The 10,795-nt window shown below is 40.3% G+C and overlaps 1 protein-coding gene across 1 annotated transcript in view; it reads right to left on the minus strand.

Moving 5' to 3' along the window:
* SLC13A1 (solute carrier family 13 member 1) overlaps positions 1-9,992 on the minus strand; it is a 56,912-nt gene extending 46,920 nt beyond the window's left edge. The window contains exon 1 of the mRNA XM_063135005.1: positions 9,894-9,992. Within this exon, the coding sequence (XP_062991075.1) occupies positions 9,894-9,992 (99 nt within the window). The remainder of the gene's footprint in view (positions 1-9,893) is intronic.
* Between the last annotated feature and the right edge of the window lie 803 nt (positions 9,993-10,795).

Raw genomic sequence — 10,795 nt, forward strand, 5'->3', positions numbered from 1 at the left:
AGCAAGTGTATGTATAAACGGGATATTGTCATCGGTATTTGAATTAACTAAAGGCACTAGGCAGGGAATACAACTTCAGAGGATGAGGAAAAGGGGGTTTCAGTAGGGTGGGGAGACTGGAGAGGTGACGATATGAGCTTTCCTGAGGCCTCTCCAATCTCATTTCCTCCCCTTCTGAAACACTTTCTCTAGACAGGCAAAAAAGGCCAGTCTAGCAAAAATGCTAGGAAGGAGGGCAGGGTAGCGAAGATCAAGTTTGGAGGCTTATGGGCACCACAATAGAATTATGCCTTTAAAATATGAAATGGACCTAGAATGGGTTAAAGATTATATGGTGAAGTGGGCACAATGAATATTCCAATGGAAATTTGGGGAAACCCCTGGAGTAAGAGCCATAATTTTTCATTAAATCTGTCAATTAGAGAAAATATATATAAGGTGATGATAAGGTGATGGATAACAACAGTCAATATTAACAAAATAAACAAGAATTATTTGATTAAACATTGGAAATGTCAGAATCATATACAAGATTTTTATTATTTATGGTGGGAATGCCCTTTGACAAAACATATTGGAGATGATTAATAAATGTATGGAGAAAATATAAGACTTTAAAATTTCATTAGATCCCTTGTTTCATCCTCTTAATTTTATGGATGGAGTTGTTAGTCATCAACATAAGGAGTTAACAACTTATATTTTGGATACAGCAAGAATATTGTATGCAAAAAAGTGGGCAGAAAAAATACATTCTAGGGATGAGGGAGTTAGGGAAAATGTGGGACTTTGCTATGATGTCAAAATTAACATATTATATTAAAACTGTTTGGGGGAAGACAAAGAAGGGATACATTCATAAAAATGGGAATGCTTTATTAATTTCTGTAGATAAAGTATTATAACCAAATATTGTTTTTTCAATTACTTGATTTACTGCACAATTCTATGCATGTTTAAACTATTCTGGCTAGGAATCATGGGAGCTGTAGTCCACCAACATCTGGAGAGCCACAAGTTCTCCACCCCACCTTAATCTATCACTCCTTAAGGGAACAATCCTGGTTGGGACACGTTGGGAGTTGTAGGACTTTTTTTGGTCTATATATGCATAAGATTGTACCCAAAGTTATATATAAATGTATGGTTATATATAAAGAAGAGTAAATTGTTTATCAGTAAATTTGGATTATGCATAAGAAACATATAATGTATACAAGTGAGTGTGAAAATGTATAAGCCTTATTTAAGTGATTCACAGAAGGTGTGTCCTATTGACTGATGTATATATTATTATTATTATTATTATTATTATTATTATTATTATTATTATTGCCATTCCTGATCCTAAGCAAAATTGATTATAAAATGTTCAGCTCAGTTATACATCATTATCCACAATTATTTTGAAGTAGCAATAATTTCAAAATTGTAAAAAATGAAAGTCAAATCTGTTGGTGCAATTCTTCTAACCCTTACTTCTATGATGCAACTAGTAGATCTGAAAAATAATTATTTCCCTCTTTCTGGTTGATTACGCACCTTTAGAACAGGAATTTCCCACTGAGATTCAATTAAATCTGAACTAGATATTCACATGCTCTGAATCTGATCTGGTGAAAACAACTTTCGTGCCAAATAGTTAGCCATACAAAAACCTGTGTCGGATGTGGGTGTTCCATTAACGGCTAGATTTCATTAATATTAAATCAGCATTGTGATGCAACTGAAACTGACCTGACATGACTCGTTTACTTAAGGGAGGAGGGAAACAAATGTGTAGACTGCAATTCTCGTCTTTAAAGATGTAGGCTAGTTCTTCTCATTTTGGTTATGGTTAGAGAGATTTTGTATACCGGGGTACTGTTTCCAAAGAGCCCTGCTCTTGTGCTAAAGTTTAGTTGGTTTTTAAACTAGTATGTTTTCTGAGGGAATTCGAATCTGCAATGAAACCTGACTGTAAACGGTTTACACCCTCTGCCCTCGCCAAAAACTAAAAACCTACGCAGAGTTTAGAGCAAGCAGTAATTGCAAGAATGACAGCTATCTAGACTGTCAGGCCCAGTGTTGGCATGGATTGGCTGCTTCTGAGGGTCCAGAGGCTTGAAAGGGGTCAACCTTTCCCAGCCCTGACAGTGTGATGCAGCAGCTGCCAGAGTTCAACTGTTGCTGCTGCTGTGGCAATAGCTCCTCTTCCTCCTCCTCTTCCAGTCCTCCTAGAAGGTGGCTGGCCTAATAGGAGGACTGGCAAAAGGAAGTGCTGTTAAAACTTGCAACACCCATGGAACTCTTTTCTCTCTCAAAACAAAACCTTTTTAAATTTCACCTTTTGAGTAGCAGTGATCTGAACCAATCAGATGCTGCCTTTGGAGGAATGGCAAGTGAGGAAGCAGGAGTGCCAAAAAGGCCATTAACACTTGCCTTCTGTGAAACAGGTCTGTTGTTGTGCTTTGCTGGGATGATATGTGACATAACATATAGGGCTCAGGATTACTTGGCCAGGTTACTTGTCCCTGGCAAGATCTACACCACTGCTTTATAATGGTTTATAATGTTTTTGACGACTATTGGGGCCCAGGGCACATTACATTTACCATTTTCGAACCATTTTCAAAATGTTATATCTTACAGAGGGCTCATCTACACCAAGCAGGATATTCCACTATGAAAGCGGTATATAAAAGGCAGGAGCCACACTACTGCTTTATAGCGGTATTGAAGTGCACTGACAACTGTTGGGGCCCATCATATACCACCTTCATACTGCTTCCATAGTGTTATATCCTGCTTGGGGTAGCTGTGTAATGGGACCCAACAGTTGTCAGTGCACTTCAGTACCTCTATAAAGCAGTAGTGTGGCTCCGGCCTTTTATATACCGCTTTCATCCCACTTTCATCGTGGAATATCCTGCTTGGTGTAGATGAGTCCTTAATGTAGATCTGGCCAATGAGCCTCAGCAGTTTGCCTTGCATAAAATGGGTGCCGGACCAGTAAACTGTGGGTTCTGAATAGTGGTTTTGTATTTTGAAGCTTAGACCACACTTTGTACTTATGTTCTTGGGTATGTTAACTTTTTTAGCTCCACCAGTTTGCCTTTGGGTGCTTTGTGACTGTTCATGGCCACAATTTTGTGAATGGGCAAGCCCACCCAAAGCAGCCATTTTGTGAGAGCACTGATAGCATTCTGTCAACATTCCAAATGTGCCCACCCTCCGAAAAGCCTTGAGGAACCCAGATTTAAGTGTGAGATGTCATTAAATGACAAGCATTTGATACTAAAATATATATCCCATGGTATTGTTTTATTATAGAATCACAGAATAGTAGAGTTTGAAAGGGCCTATAAGGACATTGAGTCCAACCCCCTGCTCAAACAACGCCCTTGTTTTGCTGCAAGCTGTGATTTTGCGCAAAAACGCGGGTATAGCTATTTACGGGAATTGCAATTTGCATCAAATTACAGATGTAAATAGTGTGATTCATGCAAAATTGCAGGCATAAGTGGTCTAATTAGTTTTTGTTCCCTACCCAGCGGTATAATAAAACAACACCCTAAATGATGTATATGTTTTTTACTTAACTGTTTTCCCTTAACAAAACCTCACTGTTTCCTGGCTGCCTAAAACCTTAACTAACATAATAAGTCCCTTTTCATCTGCTTCCCTTCTGTTGCATTTTCTTGATAACCAGCATCTCACTCACTCACATGCTGTTCCTTCCCTCCTGCAGTGTCGTTCTAGTAATGCCCAGTGAACGACCTTATGAATTCCCATATGGTAAAATAGGCCATAAGCATTTTTTTAAAAAAGTACAACTATGTTACAGTACAATTAGGGCACAGCATATACAAGAGTTCCTCCTGACCTGATGCAATGAACAGTTTCCTGAAAGATGCTCTACAAATGGAGTAATTGGCCAATTCCACCCAGGCCAGATCTACACCTTGTGTAAAATCATTACAAATGTGGAATGAAGAGCAGCATATAACACTATGGAAGCGGGATATATGCAATGTGGATTGTGCCCCCAACAGTTAGCAGTGCACTTCAATACTGCTATAAAGCAGTAGTGTAGATCTAGCACCAGTGTTAGGGGATGCTTACAGCCTTCTCTGGTGACAGTTCTGGTCACCACACCTAAAAAAGGATATTATAGAGCTGGAAAAAGTGCTGTTGCAGCATGTCCTGCTTGTTCATCCCTGGCCGATGGCTGGTTGGCCACTGTGTGAACAGAGTGCTGGACTAGATGGACCCTTGGTCTGATACAGCAGGGCTCTTCTTATGTTCTTATGTTTATAATAAAGCACTATTAAAGTAAGTTGATTTGAATTCATTTTAAACTGGCTCTGCTCTGTGCTTATTGCCACCAATACTAAATGCTGTGTTGCCATGTAAGGCAACTCTGTTATAAGTCACACCAGACTTTCCAACATATTTAAGCCAAAGAGGATAATGCATCTTAGTTATCTCCAACGTATTTAGAGGCCCCTCATAATATTAAGCCCTAAGCCATGGCTTACTTGGCTTGTTCCTAAATCTGACACAGGATTGCTTGGAATAACACCATAGAAAATTGACTTCTGCGTGGCTGTGTGGTACATGTGCGAAGGAGGCCTTAGAAACCATAATTTGTGGTGGCCAATTCTGTCCAACTTTTAGAGTTGTTGTGGAACAGATTGTACCATGGAATGCTAATCACAAAGAGGAAGTTACGACTTAATTCCAGCTATCATTAAAGTCAGCAAAAAAATCTCAAGCAAACCAAAGCAGACACCAATAATTACATATTAACATTTCTACAGCCAGTGGTAGTTTTTTTTTTTTGTACTGTTTGAACAATGCTGCAAATGATCATATCGCACATACACATATAGTAGAGGGAAGTTCGGCCAGAACAATTAGTCATTAAAATAACAGATTGAGCATAGTTATTTCTCTGTGCCTCAAACTACATTATCCATCTCTTAGGCAGGGCTACATTTCAATAAGATTGTAAACAAGAAAACTTTATTCATATCTCACTTTTATTGCTTGTAAAAAAATCTTTTTGAATAAATCTATTTCCAGCAACCACATTATTTCACAATTTCATTGCCTAAGAAGAAAATGGGAAAATAAAAATTCAATTTGTGAAGGTGCTGGAGTCTCATGTGTTTCAAAATCAATCCCTTTCCTGTGTGATCATTCATACATAGTTCTGTAAAGTTGCCAAATCACTGTTAGTTAATTCTTAGGATGCAGTACTGAACTGGTTACATAATTTCATCTGCTGAGATTATTACATGACTGGGATTATTACACTGCTGGGATTCCCATGAACCAGAGAGATTTGGTATCATGCAGTATCATGCCAAGCATAATAATAAGGATGAAATTGCTTGAACATCATACATTATGCTAGGTAGTAGAGATGCCCTGTGCCAAATCACAATGAGAAGGTGAGGGTGGGGAGGGAGATGGGCCCATTGACAAAATGACCAGGATCCACTTTGTGGTAGGTCCTTATTAGGGTGACCATATTTTGGAAACCAAAAAGGAGGACAACATGGTCGGCCACCAAGGGGGCGTGTCCAGTACCAAGGGGGCGTGCCCACCCGAACATAGCCTTGGTCACATGTCTGATTTTACAGCACACATTTAAGACAAATCTGTTCTACATAACATCTTAATGTTAAAATCACTGAAATAAAGAACAAGTGAGAGATTCAATGTATCTGAAATTAACTTCACTCACTCCTACTTTTGTAGGTTTTGCTGTACTTTGAAGCTTTTGCTATGCTTTGTGTGATACAGTCTCCCCTTCCCTCAAATATCTTTTCTGACTGTATCTTCACTCATTGCAAGCTGCTGTTGTTGTTATCAGGGTTTGCTACTGGCCGGCCGGATGGCTGGCTTTTTTAATTTCAATTTTTTTAAAAAGCTTGTGTATAATTGTCACAAGTTTCTCTACTCTAACATTAGGGTGGGTGTTGTGGCAGTTTACCTAAAGACTGGAGATCCCCTTAATGCCAAGGGCTGAAACTGCTCAATATACAAAACCGCAAAGAGGAGGTTTGACAACCTGAGTTCGAAGGATATGGCTCCAGCAGTTTTAAAACACAATAATTTTAAAACTTTGAACTTTTCCAGCCCTTTATCTTTTTAAAATGTCATTTTTAAAAAATAATTTTAAAACCTCAAACTTAAAAAAAATCCTAAAACTCAATGGATGGACAGATCTGTTTCAAACTTGGTATGGCTAAAGCTCTACATGAAAGCTATCATGGTGCCAACTTTCAGCTCTTTATCCTTAAAAATGACAGTTTAAAAATAATAATTTAAAATTAATGCCTGGCAAAACCTATTGATGCATATGGAGGACATGTATCAATAAGTGTCATGAACTGGTATAGAGCAAAAAAAGTAACTTGGATGTGGTGGCTTCACACTTAAATCTACATATAAACCCCATTCAGACAACACGCTAAGCCACGGTGGTTGAGCATTTGAACTAAACGTCATGGCTTAGGCCATTGCTAGATGAGGAGTTAGCCCGGTGTGAGGCCCGGTCTCCCTGCTGTGCAACCAGATGACGCACAGGGGATCCCAGGGTCGGCCGGGCTAAGTCTTCCCTTGACCCGGGATAAGCGGATCCGCTTATGGCCCGGCTTTTCCGCAGCCCCAGGCTGAGGCCAGGGCTGTGGAAGGTCTGGCAGGGTCCGTGACTTTTCCCGGCTGCTCGCTTACTCACGAGTAGCCGGGAGAAGCCATGCACTGGGGACAGTACTCCATAGGAGCGCTGTGCCCATCGGGCCGGGGAGGGGAAATCACGGGGGGAGGGAGATGGGGGCCGGAGGAAAGAGCGGACCCGGCAGGGGAGAGGGAGGGTAGAAGAACAGGGACAGGCATGGCGAACGGGGGGGGGGGGGAGAAGAACGGGGACAGGCATGGCGGACGGGGACAGGGCATGGCGGATGGGCATGGCGGGACAGACACGACGAGCGGAGACGGGCATGGCAAGCGGGGACATGACGAGTGGGCAGGGGGCAGGCATGGCGAGCGGGGGAGGACGGGCGAGCGAGTGGGCAGGGGGGCATCAGACATTGTGGGGGGGAAATCAGGGGCAGGGGGAGCAGGGAACCCTTTATTTTTTAAAAAAACAGCCTTACCTTTTCTGTTGGTGCGCTCCTGCGCACATGGCCCTTTAAGTTAAAAAAAATGGCGGACGCAACGGGGCTTTCCCTTACCCCGTCGTGTGTTACGTGTGCAAAAGGGTGACGGCACGCGCTAGCTGTAGCGCGGCGTCGCCCCTACTCCCCACCGGATTATCAGGTAGGTCTAGCAAGGCCCTTAGTGTGTCATGTGAACCATTTCTATGGCTAGATAACCACAGTTTAAACACACTTACTAACCATTTGCTGCAAAGGGGTTAGCAGCCTAAACATGGCTTTGTGTGTCATCTGAAAGGGTCACAGTCTGTTCTCAAAAGAAATATTTCCTTGAAAATGATACTCTGAATGAGGACAAGAAACAAGGCGAACTTGTGGAGAGGTTTCCCTCCCCATATGAGTGGGAACAACAATCTCTGAAAAGTAATAAAAACTAGCAATCTCTGAATAGTCATAAACACAATCCCTGAATAGACATAAAAACTGGCACAGCCTGTAAACGGAATGAAAGTCTGCATCTTCACTGAAATCAATGGGAGTTCTGCCTTAATGGAGCCAAGATTTCACCCATTAACTTCATTAACAACTGAGAAAAATCTTGATTAGATAGCAAGATAAAAGGCCATGTTTCTCCAACAATAAACAAGTTGCTATTTTCTACTTAGCTTGGCCTTATGTGATTTGTCAACATGAACACCTTTAATGTAAAGTACTGGATTTATGGCCAGTTTCCAGATCCTTTTACAGTTTACAGTTAATTCTCAAGACTGCTTGCACAGTGATCCCAACCTACTGGTAGTATGGCTGTTACATATCAGCCAGTGTTGCACACAGAACTTGGCATGTATTGACTTTTTAACACCCCCTGAAAGCACCAGGCTTTGAAGCAACGTGCTTAAAAAATCAATAAAAAATCAATATATACTGAATACAGCCTACCAACAGCCTGCATACAACAGCCTTAGTACATGGCACTGTTGTTTGAAATCAGTGTAAGTGGGAGATTTCCCATTTAGCATTTGAAAAGGATGTGTGTGTGTGTGTGTGTGTGTGTGTGTGTGTGTGTGTGTGTGTTTGTGAGTGTGCTTTCCTTTATACATATTTGTTTTACTAATGAAGTCTGGACTGGCATTCGCAAGATGAACCAGGATGATGTTACTGGGTTTAAAGAAAAATAAAACACGGCTACACTAATGAAGTACTTAAAGCACTTCTTACACATCTATATGAGCACCTGATCATGCAAAGTCCCATTCTGCATGATTCCTGCCTCCCTTTTTTGCAAATTACACATCACACAAACTGGGGCCTCTACAGAATCAGAGGCTATCTGCATGTTGAGGCTATCTGAAAGGTGGAAGAAAGGGGCTCACATCACATGCTGCTCTTCTGCCATGCTATTGCAGAACTGCCCTATCTGAATGTGTGAATCAAACATTAGGACAGAGATACTGCAAACAGCAGCCGTAGCTGAATTTATTTTTTATCCTTTCAGTTCTTTGGGTACTATCCATTGTTGGTCCTATTTAGTGTAGACTCATTAAAATGAATGAGACTGAAATTAACAACAACTAACTTGTTGCATTAATTTCAATGAGTCTACGCTGTGTGGGACTAAGTCCAGATCTACACCTTGTCGCAAATCATTACAAATGTGGAATAAAAAGCAGGATGTAACACTATCAAAGTGGTATATGGAATGTGGATTGTGCCCCAACAGTTATCAGTGCATTTCAATCCTGCTATAAAGAAGTAGTGTAGATCTTGGCTAACAATGGATACCAAACCTTTCATTCCATTCAGCTATTAATGCTGACATTCCTACTGGACTGTATATTTTCAAAACTAGCAGATCAATCAATCAATCAATCAATCAATCAAGTTTATTACGGCAAAAAGCCAGCATGTCAGAACAAATGAATAATAAAATACAGTTAACAACAACAACAACATCAACAACAACAACATAGAGTTAAAATTGAGAAATTAAAAGTAAAAATATACAAGTACAACAGGAGAAACATGAGAAACCCATCTGTAGAGTGTTTAACAATGTTAATTTATCACTCCTCTATGACGGTTTATGGCCGCTGCGCAAAATCTAGCCACTTTAGCTGTGACCTGACAAGAGATACTCTTGGTAGAATTTATCCGGCCTACCTGGAATTGTTTGTATAAGTGGGATTATAGGAGACGATCTAAGGTCTTGATAAAAGTTACAATGAAGTAGGACATGACCCACTGTCTCTACTTCTCCCGTTGCATCTTTCTTCATCTCAGAAACCTAAGTGGTATCTGAAACCTGCATAGCACCTCGTAGAGCCTAATTCAAATGTCTCCTTCCTCCTCCCACATGATACCCCATATAAGTTTGTAAAAACAAAATGCACTCTAAAGTAATCCACTGTGACAGGGATTTCTTTATTTATTGCATTAACCTGCCTTTTCTCCTTCAAGGAACCCAAGGTGGCATCCATAATCCTCCTCTCTATTTTTGATACTGAGGTCAGATTTTCAAAGGTTTGAAATAGTGTGGCTTATCAATTTTATCTACCAAGAATCCAACAAGAAAGATCCGCAGAAGACACTCAATAATTTCAATCACTTTTGCATTGCATAGTTCCATAGAGTCTCATGAAAAGACGAATTTGACGAGAAACAGCAGAAGCAAATGATATGGACAGATAAAACATTTCAATGAGGTGTTGGAAACATAAACATGTGGGTCCCCAGATATTCACTTACTTGGGTTCTGATGATGAGAGGCAATGGAAGCAGCAGAAGGGGAGTAAAAAAAATGAGCAGGAACCGCCGGTATACCAAGAGCTTTCTAATAATCTCCATTGCTGTGGATTTGTGACTTTGCTTTTCTGTAGAAACAGTAACCGAAAAAATATTAGATTGAACCTTAAGTAGACGGGTCTGATTAATATTTCTCCAAACAATCACCTTTAGTCATTGCAACAGAAGCTTCACTCAGGCTAAGTTAAAAATAAATCTTGTTCCTTATTGTTTTAGTGTCTGTACTAATGCTTGAGATAAGAGATGAATTCACCAGTAAAGGCTCTGCATTTTTTTTCTTTTAAGATAAAATGGTTTCTCTTCTCACTACACTCTTTTTATCATAGCCTTTCTCTACATCAGAATGAGGCTTAGAAACCCAAAAGATCTTTTTCTTATCTTATAAGAAAATCTTATCTTATCTTATGCTATCTTATACCTTGAGCTGAGAGAAAGTTATAATTTAAGTACAGTGTTTCCAGATGCCACTTTGCTGTGGATCACCGACCATCATAACTTGTAGATGAGTTCTGTAATTTGTAAGAGAGAGCCTGTTTAGCTGCAGAACCAGCCCAAAGCCAGGTTCCTAACTAGAAGAGCTTTTGCAAAGGCCAGGTATAAGGTGAACATTTGTGAATTGCCAAAACGGGGGCGGGGGGAAGACAGGCATCACCAAAAGGAGGGCACTGATTTACATAAAATGTGCATCTGCTAATGTATATGTATAGATGCAAATTTAGAAATTATAATAGTTTAAATAAAAATACAGTACATCTCACAATAGAGTGGAAGACTGTGAACAGGTGACCACTGTGCCGGCTCAGTCTGCTGTCCAGTTGCTGGTGATGGATAGTTTCAAGGCCCAG

Source organism: Elgaria multicarinata, chromosome 9 (genome assembly GCF_023053635.1).
Source record: "Elgaria multicarinata webbii isolate HBS135686 ecotype San Diego chromosome 9, rElgMul1.1.pri, whole genome shotgun sequence".
In the NCBI taxonomy this organism is placed as follows: domain Eukaryota; kingdom Metazoa; phylum Chordata; class Lepidosauria; order Squamata; family Anguidae; genus Elgaria; species Elgaria multicarinata.